General features: G+C 43.2%; 1 protein-coding gene across 1 annotated transcript in view; it reads right to left on the bottom strand.

The window, feature by feature from the left end:
- The window catches only part of ICOS (inducible T cell costimulator), a gene marked incomplete at both ends in the record, with an annotated part of 185538 nt that extends 184986 nt beyond the window's left edge, over positions 1-552 (bottom strand). Inside the window, one exon of the mRNA XM_080932894.1 lies at positions 495-552. Coding sequence (XP_080789020.1) covers positions 495-552 — 58 coding nt within the window. The remainder of the gene's footprint in view (positions 1-494) is intronic.
- Between the last annotated feature and the right edge of the window lie 20448 nt (positions 553-21000).

The raw sequence follows: 21000 nt of genomic DNA, 5'->3' as shown, positions 1-21000 counted from the left end.
AACAAAACAACAACAGAAACCCAACAACCATGTGGCAGACAGTGCACCTAAGACACAGAACCATCCAGGTAAGATTAAAGTCAAAATTTCCCGCTTGGAAGTCCATCCACTTTATTCTCTACTGTAGAAGGATTTCCAGGGCGATCCAATTTCTACTCTGTTGACACAAATCATCTTGCCTTTCATCTTTCTCTAAAATCAGTGAGTTGCTCTCCTACTTTATCCACTGACAGGTAATTTAAAATTTTAATGGGCTGTTGAAATGTTCTTTTTCATGTAAAAACTCGGTATCAAAAGGAGCAACACCATCCGTGCTGACTGGGCATGATGCCCTGAGCCGTGAGCTGCGGTGCTTCTGAAACTGTCTGTGCTTTTAAAAATAAAATTAAAAGAAAAAAAAACACATTCCATTTGTACTTAATCTTTCTACTTTAGATTTTTCTTAATGTTCTCTTGAGGTACAACTCAATAAAAACTATGGAGAGGACGCTCACCTGTTAGAAGTCTGATTAGGAAGCAGAAGACAAAGACACACCAGAAGTAGGGTTTCATGTCGGCCAGCAGCAGCTGCAGTCTTCCCCTCCGGCACTCAGAAGTGGCAGTGGAGTCCTGTTCTCAATTGTTTTCTGTTTTCTGGAGAGGAAGTGGGTTTGTGGAGGTTGGTGCGGTGTCACATTTACCATCCACATCTACAAAGAGAGGCTAACACAGAGCCTCCTGCACGGAAAGTGCCCGATGCTGCATGAATGGATGCGTGATGAATGAATGAATGAATGAATGAATGAATGAATGAATGAATAGATGGTGTGTGAATGAATGGATGGATGCATGCATGAGTGAATGAATGGGTGGATGATGAATGGGTGGGTGGGTGGATGGATGGATGGATGGGTGGGTGGGTAGATGGATGGATGGATGGGTGGATGGATGGATGGATGGGTGGGTGGGTAGATGGATGGATGGATGGGTGGATGGATGGGTGGATGGATGGATGGATGGGTGGGTGGGTAGATGGATGGATGGATGGGTGGATGGATGGGTGGATGGATGGATGGATGGGTGGGTGGGTGGATGGATGGGTGGGTGGGTAGATGGATGGATGGATGGGTGGATGGGTGGGTGGGTGGGTGGGTGGATGTATGGATGGGTGGGTGGGTGGGTAGATGGATGGATGGATGGGTGGATGGATGGGTGGATGGATGGGTGGATGGGTGGGTGGATGGATGCTTGCATGCATGAGTGAATGTAGGAGTGAGTGAATGTATTTTATTTTCAAAGCTACTTATGTATCGTTTTGTGCTTCTGGGGACTTCATGGACCATTCACATCACTGCTGTGTGGGAAGCATTACTGTTTGTAAAGTGGATGCTTAATTCACAGATTTTTGTTGTTCATGAAGACAGAAAAGTAAAGTGGCCCTCATTCTCATTAGAAACACAATGCCTGTCATTTCCAGAAGCCATTCATTCAAATCTCTAGATCAATAGCCACTGGGGACTGCAAGATCCAACACAAATGATGAATAAGACATATTTTGGCACATTTGTCAGGGCTATTTGCTCCAGAGATGTAAGTCCTTTGAAATAGAACAGAAAATAAATGAAGTTTTTGAAGAAACTGACATTTTAAAACATCTGAAAGAAGATCATTCTGGGAATATGAGAAATAATATTTATATGTTGTTCGTTGGAGATTATGACTTTATAAATGATAGGGTCAGGTTTAAACCCCTGCTTTCTGAGTTACAGCCATCTGTAGAGTCTGTCCGCATGTATGGGTGTATACGAAGCTAGAAAGCTAAGATGCCTGACAAAAATCTCTGAAAAAAAAAGAGAGAGAAGACAGCAACAGCAACAATAATGCAAATAATCTATTTACAACCACCTAGGTTTTACGTGAAATATATCTTAATTAAATATATACATAAAGTGGGTAAGAGCACTTGCTGTCAAACATAAGAACTTGAGTTCAAATTCTTAACAACCAAGCAAAACCTAGATGTGGCTGTGCTAGCCTGTAACCACAGACCACCGCAGGAGCACCAGGAGGACTCCCAGAGCTCACTTGCCAGCAAGCCCAGGCAAAACGGTGAGCATCGGGTTCTATGAGAGACCCTGTCTCAAGCAGTGGCAGGTAGAATGATGAAAGAAGACGCCCAATATCCTCTTCTGGCCTCTGAATGCTTGCTCATAAATCACTCACAACACATACGTACTACACACCATAACACACACACACACACACACACACACACACACACACACAGGTCAGTGTAGAACAATGCATGTTTACTATGTATAAAACATAGCATACTATGAATATAGTTAATATTTTGTGTAAATTGTTCTTCATGGACTTTGTGTGTGTGTGTGTGTGTGTATTCATATTATTTTATGCATGTTAAGTTATTTATTACTACTAATCATTTTATTATTGGGGGAGGGGGTGACGCATTATTTTCTTCACAAATACGGAAAAATGAGGCACAGAAAAGTAAAGAGCCTAGGTCCAAGCCCTATCGTAAGTGTCTGAGCTGGCATTGAAGATTTTAACTCTCAAGCTCCCTCTCTTAACCAAGTAGGAAGAGCCATCCTAGCCAAGGCCTGTCACTCAGATGTAGCTGAAATCTTCTGGGATCGCTTCATTTTTAGCCTGTCCTCACGGCGGCAAGTGTAAGTAACTTATACTTGTTAGTGCGGGCCCTTTCCCCTTACTATGTACAGAGCACTCACTCCTCCCCCTTACTATGTACAGAGCGCTAGCTTCTCCCCCTTACTATATACAGAGCGCTAGTTTCTCCCCCTTACTATGTACAGAGCGCTAGTTCCTCCCCCTTACTATGTACAGAGCGCTAGCTTCTCCCCCTTACTATGTACAGAGCGCTAGCTCCTCCCCCTTACTATGTACAGAGCGCTAGCTCCTCCCCCTTACTATGTACAAAGCGCTAGCTCCCCAATCACAAGTACGGCGCTCTCATGAACACCAGCGTGCCCCAGTTCTGGAGCCCAGACCCAGTTCATGAGAAAGACAGGAGGCCAGACCCAGATGATGAGCATCTTCTTAGCCCCTGAGCTATGACCAACACATCTCCTCATTTAAGTCTTCCAACAACTCCACCAAGGAGATCTCCTCATCCTTCCTGGGTCATGGAAGAGAAACTGAGAGTTGGAGAGGCTGTGTCATTAATTCAGGGTCACATGGAGGTACAAAGACAGTACTGGTCAAACCCAGAACTCCAGGTTCCACACTCTATACTGCTACCAAGCACACTGATGCTGGCCTGTGTTGATCTGCCCAGTAATTTTTTTTCTTTTTTTTTACTGAGAAATGTCCTAAATTATCTCTGTTCTTAGCTTGTTCTTAGTTGAGCTGTTAGAATTCTTTACCTGTGGAGGTGGCATGGCTGGGTGACACATTATTCTCCTGCCACTAACTTCCCTGAGAAGGATCACTCTGACTGAGGCCACTCAACAGGGTGAAAGCCGCCCTCTCTGTATTCAGAGAGGAACAGAACGGTAAGTTTTTGGTGAGTTCGAGGAAGACTTAACTATTTCTGGGAAACGGAACTAAAAGGGCATGAGTCATAAGTCTTCCTAATCAATAACTTCAGATTTACAGAATCCAGAATTTCCCAGTGGCTGCAGATAACAGCAGCCCACGCACTGCAGGAATGTGGCATCCAACTGTATAACTACCCTGCTCCCCCTTACCCCCAGAAATCCCTACATAACTTACATGCCAGCTTGTCCTTGTTTACAACAGCCTCCTCCTCTCTATCTTATTTAGCTTGATAACTTTCCAAATAAATCATCCTTTTTGAACCAATAGCCTATCCTTGAGTCGCTGGCTTTTTCCATTCTCAAGCAATGACCTTGGGTTCACAGTCACATTATACTTCAACCTTCTAAGCTCACGGAGGGTTTGCTTAGTCCCAAGAGGAAGTTTCGAATTCCTGTAATGCAAAAACAGCTTTCCTAATGAAATCTAAGTGTAGTGTTTCTCAAGGGGAGGACAGTTGGACTAGTTACAGTAGAGCTCCACTTTAGTTCAAGTGAATGTGTATGTCTTTACTTGATATGAATCTCATTGCTTCTAAACCACCATGGCCCTCAATATGTAGAAAGGACATTTGTTACCATGCAGGGGAGCATAAATGTTTATGGCCAACATCCCTGATTACCTAAATCTCTGTAAAGAATATAAGTGTTTGTGGTTTTAAATATCTGGAATCACTTTACTTGTGCCTGAAAAACAAGTTGAGAAAAAAAAAATAAAAAGAAAAGAAAAAAAAAATTCCATTCACCCCCTGCCCCCAGGAAGTACTTTTTATTTGTTCGTTTCTTTCTTTTTTAATTCCATGACTTAAGAAGGTTTTGATTTGTGTGTGCAGATACCGGAGGAGCTGAGGTGGGGAATGGAAAGTTTGTTACATTTAAAGTAACAACAGTTCCTGCCGTCTGGGCTGCTGAGTGCCGGGTGCCAGTCAGCTGGCTTTGTTCAAGTGCTGCAGATAGCCTCGGTTTGCCTTGCTTAAAGCTGTCAGAAAGCAACGGTTGGGTGAGCAGAGGAGCTCAGACATCAGGACCTTGAGAACAACCTGGAAGTTAAAGAAAGCATCCCAAAAGCAAGCACCTACCAGCCCCTTGATCTGCATTTGCCTTTGAAGTGGGCCGACTTGGAAAGAGCTCTGTCCTTACTAATCAAACTGGTGTCTCCTCCCACACGTTCTCTGGGGAGTATAGCTCAGCTATCAGGACACTCAGCCAGCCCTCTGCTTTCTCCCAGTGATTCAAAGTGAGCCTCAATGCTGTCCTTCCCGGTTATGTCCCAAGCATTTTTCTTCCTCTCCACTGCATTATTAGCATTCATCCTCTCTCTTCGACTCCTGGACACTCCTTCTTCCCACTTCAAAGTCTTCAGCTGACATAAATGCACGCAGGGTTCATGTAGACGTTCTCTGCCTCTGCCGCACACTCTCCCCGGTTTCCCGGGGCTGTTAGGTTAGGTTTAAATGCCCCTCCCCCCAAGACCCTGAACAAAGGCAACTCTCGCTCTTATTCCTCATCTCTCAAAGCATTTGCCCTTTCCCCTTCCTGAGCCAAATGCTTGGAAGGATGGGGCTTCTCCATAACCCCCAGCAGGCACTTCCACCTGCTTCCTGGAGCCCCTTTCTTGTCCCTATTCTCCCTACCCTCCCTCTTCATTTCCTATTATTCTTGTCTCTCAATCCAGGTCAATTGCTTTTGTCTCTTCCCATTCCTTGAAACTGCTTTTCCCAAGCTCACCCACGAGTCTGCAGTGAATTACGTGGCCCCCAGCATCCTCGATCTCTCTGAATCTTTTGTCGCTGTGCTTTATCCCCGTGGTGCCTTAACTTTGCACAATCCATTCCCATAACACTTGTGTTAGGCTGCTTTGCATGTCTCTTGTGAGATCCATTCTGTATTCAGTTGCAAGTCTGGTTCTCAGAAGGAAGCTTTGATCCTCACTGACTACACACTTCAGCGATGGTAGAAGAGGACTGCTTGCTTTCCTCCATCTCTCCTTCTTTTCTCCGATGTCTATTTGTCTAATTCCTTTTTCTCCTTGATTGTTGATATCAGTTGTCTGCAGAAGCCCGGCGTCAGCCCTCTGCTCTCCATACTTGGCATATTCCTATTGTAATCAAGTGGTGAGACCACTAACTAAGACATGAAATGGCCTTTATATTTCATGCATAAAGGACTGCTTTTCTTTATGTTCTTGGGCTGATTTGGAAGACTGTACTAAGTGTTCTGAAACCTAGCAATACAGTTTGAGTAAGTGCATCATCATTTCCCCAAAGACTCCAACTGAACCCAAAAATTCATACACATCCAAGTAGATAAGACAATAACAGGGACCCAGAATAAAAGCAAATGGAGTGAGAGATTCCCAACAAAATGCTGTCAACAGTCCCAGTTGCACACACCCCAGGAAAAATCATGGCAATGGCTTCTGATTTCTCAACCCTTGTAAGAAAATATCAAAAAACAAAAACACACACACACACAAAAAAAAAAAAAAAAAAAAAAAAAAAAAAAACAAAGCAGTGCTAGCCTTCATAACGAATGGCAAACAAAATATACCTAAATATCTGGTTCATCTTATGGAATACTTTTTTCTTTCACACACATTCTGGTGCTGGTAGTGCTGGTGGCTTTTGCTCTAGCGGGCTGTTTGCTTTTCATAGCCCAAGCTGGCCTCACACTCTTGGTCTTCCTGCCTCCACTCTCTGATGGGCGAGATTACAGGAGCGCATCACTGCACCCGGCTTGGCCTGTTCGTTTTAGGCATGTGCTTTGAAGCATAGACGTTTTGGCACTGTATACACACATATGGGTTTGAATCACGTCCAGAGAGTGGCACTCTAGACTCTGCCCCATCATTTACCAGCTCTATGATCTTGGCGGAAAAGTCTAACTTCTCTGCTCAGGAATGATTTTATCTGTGACCCCCGAGGACTCTTGTAAGGAGGAAAGAATGACGCGTATGAAAATTCTCCAAACTTATTAAGTTATACGAGTTGTGATTATTTAAATATTTCACCGGTTTTAATGATTATTTTATATTTTAAATAATCTTACTATGATTCAATTTTTTTTCATTTTGACAGGATTGAGACTAGTAACCGCTTGCAGGAAACCATGACAACCTTCTTAGGGTAGCTGTTCCAAGGGAGGCTTTAATAACCTCCCCTTAATAACTGACAAATTTCAAGGATACAAGAGTAATATCTTCAAACGTATGAGTTTCATTTCATTAAAAATAAAAATAACCCTGCCCTCTAGCTGGGGAGATGCAAACCTGGAAAGTGAGTTCAGATATCTGAAATCCATGTAAAGCCAGGTGTGTTAGCGCACATCTGCACCCCCAGTACTTCTACAGAAAGATGGAAGAATTTCCTGAACTCGCATGTCAGTTAACCTGGGTTAGATAGTGATGAACAACAAGGAGACCCTGTCTCAAACAAGGTAAAATGTGTAGACCGAAATCCAAAATCATCCTTCAACCTCAACATGCAAATACACACACAGGCACACACGAAAGCACATAAAAGGAGAAGCTCTAAAATCTGCACAACTTAAATGCCCTCCACCCAAGGCACTTGTGTAGGCTAGAATTAGACATTAGGTTGAATATGCATTAGACTTTTTAGACTGTGCTTTGTATGAATGGATGACATCTCCTGGCATAAACTGAAAGTGTGCTTTCTATGTTTAAAGGAAAAAAAAATAGCTATTCGTCTTTCAAGGCCACCAGGAAAAAAAAAAAAAAAAAAAAAATCACATCCAGTAGAATCCAGCACACAGAGTTCAAGCCAAAAATTACCTGGAATGGTTAAGAAACCTCTTAGGATACATACAGTGAGCAGAAAAGGCAAGTGATATGCATGTCATATATTTAATCTTAATATTAAATATGAAATATATAAAGTTGTAGCCAGGAATATGGCTCAGTGGGTAAAAGAATTTGATGCACCAACTTGAGTTCCTGAATTTCCAGTATTCACATAGAAAAAACTAGGCTCATTTCCCCGATGTAGGGGAAGGCCAGGGTGTTCAGATGGGAGTGAGTGGGTGGGAGGGGAAGCAATCCTCATAGAAGCAGGGGGATGGAGGGTGGGAGAGGGGGAACCCGGAAAGGGGATAACATTTGAAATGTAAATACATAAACTATGAAAAAGCTAGGCAAAGCCCAAAATAAAGTGATAAAGCATCTTGCTGCCAATTCTGGTCACCTGAGATTGATCCTAGGACCCACAAGGTAGGAGAGAATCTACTCCCATCAACTGTCTTAACACACACACACACACACACACACACACACTATGGCAGGCAGGTACATGCATGTGCACACACACACACATGATGGGGAGGGAGGAAAGGGGGAGGAAGAAGATAGAGGGAACTTTTCCAAATCAAACAAGATAGTTTGATTTTAAAAAGAGAGAAGAGTATTTTCACTTACATCTGAGATGAGTTCTTAGGTGAACACTGACACAGAGTTCAAAGTTCAAGGCCCGGGTAATGTGTGAAAACCCAGTCTGGAGCTGGCATCTCAGACCTGAAATTGACATCGTGTGTTTGAGGACAGACTGGGCTGCATGAGGAGCCCCAGGCCTGCCTGGGCTAGCTAGCAAGATCCTGTCTCAAAGCCTTATGACCACCTCACAGTGGTCTGCTACAGAATGAACCTAAGCCAGAGGCGATAACGGAAGCTCTCCTGAGTCATTTCATCATTCAGAGTGGAGAATGGGAAATGGGACTCTGTAATTAGCTCACATTGTTTGACTGTCAGAAGGTCCTCTTACCTCCTGTTCAAGAGGAAGTAAAAGGCTTCCTGGGAAGGGCTCTATCCAGACTCTGCTCTCAGGCTGCACTTCCCATTGCTTCCAGTAGTAGGAGCACAGCGGCTGTAACAGCAGCGTAAGCTCGCTGCTTCCCTTCGAAGCCTCAGCCCCCAAGGGAGGCTAAGCACAGGCTGTGTTCCTCCCATAGCTCAGTTTCGCCATGACCCTTGACTCTAGATGGGTGCGGTGCGAGAACTACTAATGTGTGAAAAGATAATGGAAAATCCATATATTCAACCCACAGGGAAAGCGAAAGACATAAACTGGCACGAGGGAGTCCTTCAATTACAGCACTCCTAGGTACTGTCACCCCAACAAAGCCGTGGAGAACACAGCAGAGCAAAAGCCCTGGGCTCGCATTTCTTTTTTTCTCCCCAGGAGAATTAAACACTGCCTAGCTGCTCCTGTTCCTATCACATTCTTTGGACTGTAGCTGATCGCTCTCCTGGATGGTGCTTCGGTGCTTCAGTACCGAAGAATGTAAAATGCATGAACTAATTTAAAAACTCAAAGGAAATTTAAACTAAATTGCTAAAGGCTTAATGACCTCAGCACCTAAGGCAGAATTCTATAGGTTGCAGAAGCCCCTCTGGTGGGGTTGTTTGCTTTCTGAAGTCCCAAGGCTTTAAGTTTCTGCTTGTTTACTGGGACGCCATCTTCTTAACCATCTTCAACTTAATTCCTGGCTCTCGTGCCTCCAACACCCAAGTGCAGGCTCCTATGGAGCTAAGCTATTTGGTTGTCACGCCCACCTGAACCTCCTTAAATCGGTGACAGTTCCTCAGTCTTTCTAATGAATGTGACACTTTTGGAAAGCCCTGATCTATTATTTTGCACACCGTCTCCCAAGTCTGGCTTGTCCCGTGTTTTCTCATGATGAGAATCAGGTTACAACTGCTGGACAGGGACTCACACACTGAACAGTCCTCCCTGAATTCTCTCATGATGCCGATGGCCTGCTGCTGGTGAGTTTTCCTACTACTTCATTGCACTCCTACAACAATAATAATAATAATAATTGTAAATATGCAAATGCCTTAGTCTTTGGTCCCATTGAGCAGTACTGGCTGATACCACATACAGGCAAAATAATTCAATTGACTTTGGAGAGCCTGCTCCTAACAGATACACGTGAGTTGAATTATTTCTTAGACACTGGATGGATTCCAATTTTAACTAACAGCAGCAGGGACTTATGGCGGACTCATTCCCTGCCACTCTAATTGCTTCGCGTGCGTTCACACCCTTAAACCTCCATAGAACCTGAGGAGGCAGCCGTCCCTATTGTTCCCGGAAAGTGCTCCGTAAAGCGGTTTAAAAAAATAAATAAATAAAATAAATTTAAAAAATGAACGAGGTTCCCCACTCAGTTCACACGGCAAACCGGAATGAGACAAGGAGAAAGGTCTAAATCCTGGACTTAAATGTTAGTTTCCAACAATGCACAATCAACAGCTCCTGCCGTAGTGGTGGCGCATGCCGAGTAATGTCCTTCCATGTACTGTTCTAAGCTTGAGACATCCATTGTCTCAATCAACCTTCCCTTCACAGCAGTTCTGTCTACAGAGAGGGAAACGGAGGCTCGGAAAGTAACAAGTAGCAAAGGCTTGAGTTCAAGGAAGCCCGCCCACACTCGTTCCCTTCTGCAGGCCTCTTGAAAGAAATCAGCGCCCGCGAGACAGCATGTCCTTAACCACAGTTCATTCAGCTGAGTTTTGCCCTAATTGCATAAAGCCGGAAGTTTTGCTGCAATCATGAATGTGATCTTTTAAAATATTTTTTATCTTACGTGTATGGGTGTTTGTCTACGTGTATGTATTTTGCACCACGTGTGCAGTACCCACGGAGGCCAAAAGGGGGCCCTCTGGAGCTGGGTTGTGAGCCACCATGTCTGTGCTAGGAACGGAACCCAGGGCTTCTGACAGAGCAGTAAATGCCCTCAACTTCTGAGCTACCTCCTATTATCTCTTGAATGTGATTCTTATTTCACCTAGTGGCCAGGAGGATTCCTAATAAAACACAACTTCATGTGAAAATGCTAAAACCGGATTCCTCTCGCAGACTGTTGCTTGGCTACTCGAGTCTGAGCAACGACGCTTAATTGTTGGCTAATTTTAAAAGAATGGCGCTTAAATGAGGGGACTCTATTTGTCAGCATCGTTTCAACCCATTATTGTTGTGAAAATTAATGTTAATAACCCCGGCATAACCTTTTTAGGTAAAAACAAAACAAAACAAACATATACACACACACAGTATCACATTAGCATGAAACACCAAGTGTTTAAGTTGCAGGTGTTGGAGGTCTGATCATGCCTACAGGGAAATTCTCAGTTTTCCAAGATGTCTGATGGAGAAGGTGGGGGTATCTGACCTATTTGTAGTTAGTGTGACTAATTCTTTGCACACCCATAGTATAAAAGGTGATGAATGCCTGTGGAGGAAGACAGGATCATTTGGCGTTCATCAAGTAGTTATTTAGTAAGCTAATCAATTGCATGACAGAATCTTCTTTAAGAAAAGTGTGTAGCTGGGCTCCACTTCCTAGGGTCGTATAACTCAAATGTGTTGCTCATCTAGGACATTCCAATAATTTTCCACAGACCCCCAAAATATAGAAAAATAAGTGTTTGTTTGTTCAGCTGGGTTGCTTTTTAAAAGTGGGCGTGTTTGAAATCTTGAGATTAGTTCTATACAGCAAAACATGCTTGTTTAAAGTGGGGTTGATGTTATCTTATTATGCACCTAAAAGAGAAAAGCACATTTCTAAGGGTTTCCTGATTTGAAATTTTCAGTTCCTTCTTATCTCTGAGCCTTCGGTGGTTACCAAATATGACCACAGGGGGGCACTGCTGAATCATACTTGCGGTCCTCAAGCCCACAGCTGTACAAATGCCGGTTTCCTTTCTGGGAAAGAGCTGAAGTGAGTGCTCAGGCGTTTATGCGGTGCATATGAGGTGCAGTACGAGGAATGGATTTTTTTTTCTTAATTAGTCACAGCCCCCAGAAGCAAGCGCGGTGAATTCCTGTATTCCCATCGGAAATCGTCTGATGAAAGAAAGCTACATCTTACCTACTTTCTTAAAATGTCTATGTCAGCCTAAAGGAGCCAACGACCTGCAAAGCTGCATGTTTCTCCCCCCACCCTGCCTCTCTCTCTCCCTCTCTCTCTTCCTCCCCCCGCCCCCGTTTCTGGAGAAAGTGCAGTCTACACAGAGATTTGAGAAGGAAGCGGAGAGGTTTTTGGAGGAAAAGGAAGCTGGCTGAGAGTGATAAACTCCTCCCATCCTGTTCCTGTGTCCTCTGACTGCTCACTTGCTATGCAGCCAAGCAGTCCGATCTGCGACAGATCTGTGCTGTGGAGAGCAGGAGTCACGGGTAACTTTAAATATGTCCCGCACAGTCCCGCACACACAGGGAAGAAACGGAACGAGATGTTATCAGTGGAGGAGATTCAAACATGACCACGGCTCCTTCTAGGTTCTGCCATGACCAGATGCAGACGGCCAAGATGTTGGCATGCACTTACTGCAGGTTTGGATTCTAAGACCAGGTGTGGAATTGGGGGATTCGAAGGGAGGTTAGAGGCCTGGAACAGTCAATAAGGCACCCGTGTCCTTCAGGCTGACTACAATACTGGGGTAGGAAACAGCCTCCCTACACTGACCGTAATCACCACCTCTACTCACATGTCACCATGTTTTGCTCTCAAAGCAATGCTTTAACGTGAGTATTTTACCATTCCCCAGACAGAGAAGCGACCCTATAGCTGTGATGGTTTGGCCCAGGGAGTGGCATCATTTGGAGGTGTGGCCTTGCTGGAGTGGGTGTGGCCTTGTTGGAGTAGGCATGGCCTTGTTGGAGTGGGTGTGGCCTTGTTGGAGTAGGTGTGTCACTGGTGGGCCCGGAGCTTTAAGACCGAGTCCTAGTTGCCTAGAAGTCAGTCTTCCACTAGCAGCCTTCCGATGAAGATGTAGAGAACTCTCAGCTACTGCACCATGTCTGCCTGGATGCTTCCGTTTTCCTACCTTGATGATAATGGATGGAACCTCTGAACCTATAAGCCAGCCCCAATTAAATGTTGTCCTTATAAGAGTTGCCTTGGTCACGGTGCCTGTTCACAGCAGTAAAACCCTAAAGACAACAGCCAAGCATGGTGATGTGTACACATAACTCCCACACTTATGAGCCAGAGCAGGAGATCCGGTTTTCCAGGCCAGCCAGAACTACATAAGACCCTTTTTATTAAAGCAATGTTTAAATGAATGTTTATAATAATGTTCTCAAAGCTCACCAGCCAGAAAATGACAGGGGCTAAGCCAGTGAACATCAAAGCCTCTGCTCTTGCTTCTATTGGATATCTTCAGTTCGTTGGGTATCTTACCACATACCGTTATCATTCCCAGTTTGAAGCTGCAGTAGCTGAAACACAGATAAAGAAAGTCGTTCTAGGTAACACAGTCAGAAACCGATGTGGTCAGATTCCCAACCAGCACTCCATCCTACAGCCCCTCAGTAGATATCCAGACTTCAATGGAGTTACTAATCCTTGGACCAGAGGCTGTATCTGCCCAGAGAGAAAGACGGGGTTTGCTTTCCCTGCAGTGATTTCAGGATTAGGTAACTCTTGATTAGAAGCTATTCTTTGCTGGGTTCATTGTTCTAGAGATTTGTACACATGTGGTATCGGTTTGTTCTCACAATTGTCCCAAGAGAAATGCTTGACGTCATGATTAGGTGGGGAACTTGTGCCAGAAAGGTTACGTCATCGGCCCAGAGACACACAATTAATAATTGTCAAAGCAGCGGGGAAAAAGTAACATCTGTTTAATGAGGGGAATTTCAGTTAAATGTTTTTTTGGATGAAAACAGTAAAATGTACAAATGTACATAAGAGCTACCTATGTAAATGATGACATTCCTATAAAGAAAAGAAGGGATCTGGGTGCTGTATAGAGCTCAGTGCCCCAGAACATGGAAGACAAAGAAGAATCAGGAGCTTGAGGCTTAACCTCAGCTGCACAGCTTTATTGAGACCACCTTCATGAGAGATCAATTATTATTATTATTATTATTATTATTATTAATTAATATTAATATAATTAATAATTAATAAGTGAATTATTTTAAAAGATGCAAAATTCCATGTGTTAATTATTTTATTATAAAGAAAAATGCGAGTGAGGTGTAGCTCTTTTCGAAGTGTTTGCCCAGCATTCAGGATCCCTGCTCATTTCTCTCCCACCAAATAAATCAGTAGTGATACATGTCTGCGATCCCAGCTCATGGAAGCAGAAGGGTCCCCTAGTCTACATAGCAAATTCAAGGCTAACCTGGACTACATGAGACTCTTCCTTAAAGAGGTAGGGTGGTAGAGAGATGGCCAGCAGTAAAGAGCACTGACTGATCTTCCAGATGGTCAAGGGTTAATTCCCAGCACCCACATGGCAACTTAACAACTGCTTTTAGCTCCAGTTCCAGAGGATCTGGTGCACCTTCTAGCCTTCGTGGGTACTGCATCCAGTTGGTGAACAGACATGCATGCAAGACGTCTATTTACAAGATGTCTATTATGAAAATATTAGTTTATTTTAAAAGAGTATAAGCTGCCCTTGAAGAGAACTTAGGTTACATTCCCAGTACCTACATAATGGCGTACAATATCCATAACTCCAGTTCCAAGGGGTCGATGCATAGATAGATAGATAGATAGATAGATAGATAGATAGATAGATAGATAGACAGACAGATAGATAATAGATAGACAGACAGACAGACAGACAGATAGATAGATAGATGATAGACTGATAGACAGATAGACAGATGGTAGATCTATAGAAGATAGATGATAGATAAACACTTATTATAAGTGCTCGACTTGTGCAAGCAATGGGACCTGAAAAGTGCCACATCGAGCCATTTGCATCCAAGGAGGATGAGGAAAGCTGATGGTTCTAACATAAGCCCAAAGGCTTGAGAAGCATTGAATAACTAATGATGTAAGTCACTCTCCAAGTCCAAGGTCCAACAGCCAAGAACATACAAGTGTCTGAGGGCAAAAGAAACCACCCTTCCTCCACCTTAGTTTTGGGAGTTCTACTGGACTAGATGATGCTTGCCACAGGAGGAAGCTAACCCATCAGATATCGCTCTCCCCTGGAAACACCCTCACAGACACACCATGAAATATTGTACCAGCCCTCTGGGTGTGTCTTCACTCACTCAGATGGACATATAAAACCAACGGTTGCACTTGAGTTCTCTTTTTAAAGTGGCAAAGATTACTGATCGTATTTGCCCTTCATACACCTTGACACATATGACCTTCATACCACCTACATCTTGCTGGTTGTCTCTTCCCCATTTTGTTGCTATTACAAGTCCCTAAGCCTTAATACCACCTTCCTCCTTTCTCTTGATAGTCACACTTTGCTTGAGAAAAGTCAACTGTGCCTAACCTAATTCATACTCAACTGTGAAAATCCATTTAAAAATTCCTTAATGGTTCCATCTTTTTATTTTTTATTTTATTAATAAATATCACTTGATCCAGTCTGAATAAACCTGAGCTCTATACATTTGGGCAAAAACATATGATGGCCACCAGGTACTACTGTCTATCACACAGAAGAGTTTTCCCACCCTAAAAACATTCTTTCTCTTCCCTGTCACCCTGGAAACCACTCATTTTTCCTTAACTCGTCTCCATACTTTTTTTCCTCTTTTGGAATGTCACAGTTATAATCACAAAGATACATGGTTTTGTTTTTAATTTTACTTAATAGTATTTGTTTAATACTTTTAATATTTCCCCATTTTCTTTTTGTTTTGATAGCATGGCATCTCATTTCTTTTTCTTCTTTATTCGAGTGGTACATGTAAATGCATCTGAGAATCTGATTGGCTGTGAGTAAGCATGCATGTAAAACTGGATGTGTATACATGTACATGTGTATGTAGAGACCTAAGATTGATATAGAAAAAGTTTCCTTCATCGGTTTTCAACCACCTTCTTTGAGTCAGGGTCTCTCCATCAAACCTAGAGCTGGCAGATAAGAGAGTCCCTGGCCAGCTGGCTTAGGGGATGTCCCATCTCTGTCTTCTGAGGCTGGAGCTGCTGGCAGACCACCACTCCCACCCAGCATTTAAACCAGTTATGGGGATCTAAACTCCCCTCATACCTACATGGCAACTGCTTAACCACTGGGCAATCCCTCCATGTTCTTTTTGTCTCTGTGTGTCTGGAACTACCATAGTTGTTATTGTCCATTCTCCCTACTAAAGGGCGTTCTTTTCTCTCTCTTAAGTTCTGCCTATTCTGAACAAAGCTGCTGTAAATATTGGTGTATGGGTTTTTTTTTTTTTTTTTTGGAGACGTGAAGTTTTGGCTCATGAGGCTGCATGTAATAAAGAGTATGACTGTCTGGCTTACATAATAAGACAATGTTGAGTTTTATAAAAAATTGATCTCACTCAATTCCAACAAGACAATGACCTTTTTTTTTTTTTTTTTTTTGAAATGCTGCTAGCAATGACTGTCATTCCCTGATGACTCAAATCCTTGCCAGTAGTAGGTGTTGAGGGTAATTTGTATCTTGAACATCCCAATAGCTGCTACTCAGGCTGGCCATCCACCTTTAGGTTCAGTTCTTCAACGGCACAGCACTGAGCAGCTTCCCAGATGTGCCCTGTTATCCGTGTTCCTCGGGGGTTTTACCAAACCGTCTATTTTCACGTTGTTGAGTTTTGAGAGTAGCGGCTGTTGTTATACTTTGGGAGTACTTCCTGCACATAATTTGGCGGCTTTTCTCCTACTCTCCTCCTGGGATCTCTTGCACCACATTTTTTCCCATCTTCATCAAATCCAGACTCTTATGTGCTCTCAGACCTTTACCGTTGTAGCTCAAAAGCCATCCCCACAACCAAGGCCGGCTGGGTTTTTCTCATACGTGGTCTTTGCCTGGCTCTGTGTGTGTCTCCATTCCTCATCTGCTTTGTTCACCCAGTTGCCTGTTATGTTGCCAGAGCATGCTGTCTTGATACTGTAACGATACAGTAAATATGTCTGAAGGACAAGAGCTGCCCCCCCTTTTTTTTTGAAATGTTGGGTTTGTTGTCTGGGGTTATATTTGTGCCTAATCAACTTTAAAATTGCTTCCCTTGGGTTCCTGCTCAGGACTCTTTGCACAGAGAGTGACTCTCTGTACCTGCCCGTCTGTGTCTGCCTTTCCAAGTTTGTCACTGTGGTATATCCTATTACCCCACATCTCTGGTGAATCTAAAAAGACCTATTTAATTTTTTGCACCCTGTGTTAAGAATCAAGCGACAGCTTCTAAGCTCTTAAAATGCTGCCTCCTAACAAGAAATTTATTTCCTTATGTTTAAAAAAAAATAATAATTATTAAACTGAGGAAATAACTGGAAATTTTCAATTACAGAAATGAAAAATGGAAAGAGATGTATTACTGAGAGATAACAGCAGGGGCACTTGCCTCTAGGGACGGGGTAGGTATCGATGGTCCTGACAGTGAAGCAGACTTCTGTGCAGAAAGATGCAAAGGAAACAAGATCAGGAAATACTCAGTAGCTCACTAACATGTCAGTATCTAGGGGAGAACTGCGTGTACTAACATGCATGAACACACATGCACATGTCTTTTTAAGATGCAAATAGCGACCAGCATCAAAAGCAAAGACTGAAGGGAACAGAATTATTTTTAAGTCAATTTCTACAAGAAAGGGGGGCTGGATAGGTGGCTTGGTGATCAAGAGAATGCATTGTTCACCACACTTTTTAAAGGGAGAGAAAAAACATGTCTCCCACTTTTATTATTATTATTATTATTATTATTATTACTATTATTATTATTATTATTGTACTGACAGGCTATGCCTCTAAAATCCCAGAGGCAAGTTGTTTTCATTTACATACATTTAGGCAAAGTAAAAAGAGTTTCAGCATGGCGAGGAACCAAATTTTCATCACCAATTATTTTCATCAATGCTTTCTTAATAATTTACTAGGGACAATAAAGGCATGTTTCAAATGTCCTCAGGAGTTAAATGAGAGTCAAAGGCCAGGTCTCAGAGAGAGGAACCAGGAGCTGAAATTGAGGAAGTTAGATCCCACAGGAAACAGAGAGCATTAGATTCCATCTCCAGCCCCGCCACCCGTGAGAAAAGTTCCCATTCAGTACCCTTCTTACTGGTGGAGATTGTGGTAACACTCCCCACCATTATATTATTTCATTTCAGCTTCATAATTTTGTTACCATTATGAATTATAATGTAAATGTGTGTTCTCTGATGGTCTTAGGCAACCCTGGTGAAGAACCACTGGTCTGGACTGGACAGTCCTTTCTAAAGGTCTCCACACTCCAGCGATCTGTGGGTGAATTAATCAAGCAACATATTGGATGACATCCACAGGCAGATGCTCTGTGCAAAAAAAATAGCAGTTTCCTTCATCAGAACCAAGAAGACTTTCCCAGAGACTGGCTTTGATTCTTGCCACCCCACTTGAATATTTCCTTTAGAGTCAACTGTTGGGTGAAGAAATCCTGAGGAAGGCAGTCCAGTGGGAGGAACAATAGACCAGAGCCAGGCAAACTGAGCAGCTGTGTAAGATGATTAACCTCTGTGGGTCTTTCCTTTAGCTAACAAAAGAAACAAGTGCTCTCTCTCTCTCTCTCTCTCTCTCTCTCTCTCTCTCTCTCTCTCTCTCTCTCACACACACACACACACACACACACACACCACACTCACTATCTCTCTTCTCCCTCCCTCTCCCACTGTGTGTGTATGTGTGTGTGTGTGTCCTCTCCTCTCCCTATCTCTAAAAAACAGCAAAACAGAATGTTATTTTGAGCAGCAGAAACCCTGCTGAGGTTCTGATGTTAAAATTCATACCACTCCAGCCCTCCAGAGTCTGCCAGCTTTGTTGTTGTTGTGACCAAGATAAGACACTTCAAATCTGGTAGTTCCGGTAGTGGAGCTGTGCGTCCAAGCCCAAAGATGTTTTCCACCAAGAGACCAAGAACTACTTCTGCCGTCAACTGTGAACTTGAGAAAACAGGAGCTTGTGTGTGTAAGCTTCTTAGCAGGGTGTGGACAGGCAGTGTAGACATGGGGACTTGAGGGATGTAAGGACACTATACTTTCAACTCTATTTTGCTATGAACCTAAAGCTAGCCTTAAAAGAGTTTATTAATAAACTCTGGATTAATTAACTAATTATTTTGATAGTGTTTGGCACACAGAACAAATTTTAAAATGTAGTATTTTAAAGCAAAACAAGTTCAAATCATGATGTTCTTTTCTGTCACCTTTTTATTGGCAGAACATTTTAAAGCCGTAGGTATTGCTGAGGTATATACTTTCCTTAAAGAACTTAGAGATTGCAAGAGCACACGCCATCCCGTAAAAACCCAGCGAAATGTTTAAGGGGTCTTCGAAACACAGGGTGATCAGACGGCTGGAATGACTCTTTAAGTCCTTTCAAGAGACTGAAACATGGACATATCTGAGCTGACATCCACAGGGACTGAAACTCCAGCAAGAACAGCAGCTGCTCCGATGTATTGGTTCCTTCTTGGTGCTCAACCAAACAGATCATCCAGCTTAACCCAACTCTGCCTATTTTGATCGCTTAAGGGCCCAAGCTTCCCACATCACAACGTCTCCGTTTTTTCAGGCGTGACCTGAAGACTGAATGTGACTCTAAGTCCTTCTAGCTGCCCCCTGGTTCTTTTCTACAACATTGTCCTACTTGATAACAAATCAGAGAATTGAAGAGGCAGATGTCAGGAAAAACTGGGGAAGGGAGGAGAAACGAGACTAGAAAGGATGAGTTCTAAGGTATGGCGAAGGGGAGGAGCCCGGAACACAAAGTTAACACAACTGGCTCAATCTTCCACAGGTGGTACCTCCCCCGGCCATAAATCAAGCCCACGGCTTGGAGAAACCTGAGGCCTGTAAAGTTGCAGAAAACAGCCGACACCCATTACATGCCCTGTAAAAAAAAGAGGGCAATCTGACCTATTACTCGCCCCGGAGTTTCAAAAAGCAGCTCATCCAGAAAAGCAATGGCTACGGCCAGTGGAGCCATATTTTTCCCCCCGCCCCCACCTTTGCTCTCCAGTACAAAACTAGGCCCAGACCCCACATAGGGGCTTCTCCTGTTCACAGTTCCTGTGCCTTGGGTCTAAAAAGGCCAGTAGAGCTCTGTTATGGCTGTTTTGAGATCAACCTCTCCTTACATTTTCTTCCCAACTTATTTCCGATCGTACCTGTCTTGAACATAATAAAGCCGACTTCTAAACCAAATGAATTAACCTTCATTATTAGCTTTTTACCTTATCAAGTGATACCATTAAAGAAATAAAAATTTAAAGACAAAAAGAATCCTAGTCTTCATGACCATGAAAAATTCATAGAAAAATTATATATGTGTGTGTGTGTGTGTGTGTGTGTGTCTGTGTGTGTATACATAAACTAGGGCATTTTAAGGGTAGTAAATTACATTGATTAAAGAAATTCCTAGCGTATATCAAATGTGCATATTAATGGGGTTCTCTAATGACATTTTCATACATGCATGCATACATACATACATACATACATACATACATACATACATACATATGTGATCATATTCACTCCCTGATACCCTCTTTGGTCCTCCAGCCATTCCCCCATCCCTTTCCTCTCCCCATCTAAGCATGCTTCTTAACTTTCATGTTTTTTTTTTTTTTTTTTTTTTAGTGTAAACCAATGAGTTTGCTTAAGGCTCCTTACAAGAGCATCAGCAAGGTACAGTTGTAGGAATGTGGCTGCACACTGCATTAAGAAAATGCCTCTCCCTCCCCCAGGAACCATTAACTGCCAGGAAATCCTCAGAGAGGGGCGGGGCCTCCTGAGCCCTGCCCCACCCCACAGTGGAAGTTGACAGTGCCTTGTCCTATGCTGGTATTGTGCTGGTAAAGAAAGCTTCTGAAAATTCCAGTAAAGCAGCTGATGTGTCCCAGAGACAGCATACAACAGCACTCTCCTCTTCTTCAGGCTCCCACATTCTTTCTGCCTTGTTTCCCAGGATGTTCTTTGAACCTTGGATGCTCTGATATAGATGTTCCATTTGGGAATGGGCACTCAACAGTTTCTTATTCTCATCTCTTTAGCCTGTCATGTGTCTCTGCAGAAACCACGCCCACTGCAAGAAAAAGTAGCTCTGATCAAAGCTGAAAGCAGTGCTAATCTCTAGGTGTAAACGAACCTATACAGAATGCAATTGAACAGGTAGAATCATGCGCATTCAGAAAAAGAGCAGCTACAGCTTCTCTCCATTGGGGCCTGGGAACTCACTGGCAAAGAGCTTTTATCCAGATTGACAGTATCGGCCATGAGGTCTTCCTGCAGCAGAGGCCTCAAATCCAAACAGATGGTGATTGGTTACTCTTGTAACAGTTACTGTTGCAGAATCCATGACTGTTGATGACAGTTCTTCTCCCAGAAACCTGAACAACACCTGCCACAGCTGTCCAGCAGGGGGCGCATCCAGCTCAAGTCCAGTTTATCAAGAAGGTGAATGGCCCAGATATTTTGTAGACTCAATCATTTTCTGTTTGCCACT

This window comes from Micromys minutus, assembly GCF_963924665.1.
Source record: "Micromys minutus genome assembly, chromosome: 19".
NCBI classification, from domain to species: domain Eukaryota; kingdom Metazoa; phylum Chordata; class Mammalia; order Rodentia; family Muridae; genus Micromys; species Micromys minutus.
Note: the sequence above shows the minus strand (reverse complement) of the source record. Positions and strands in the feature narration are given on the sequence as shown.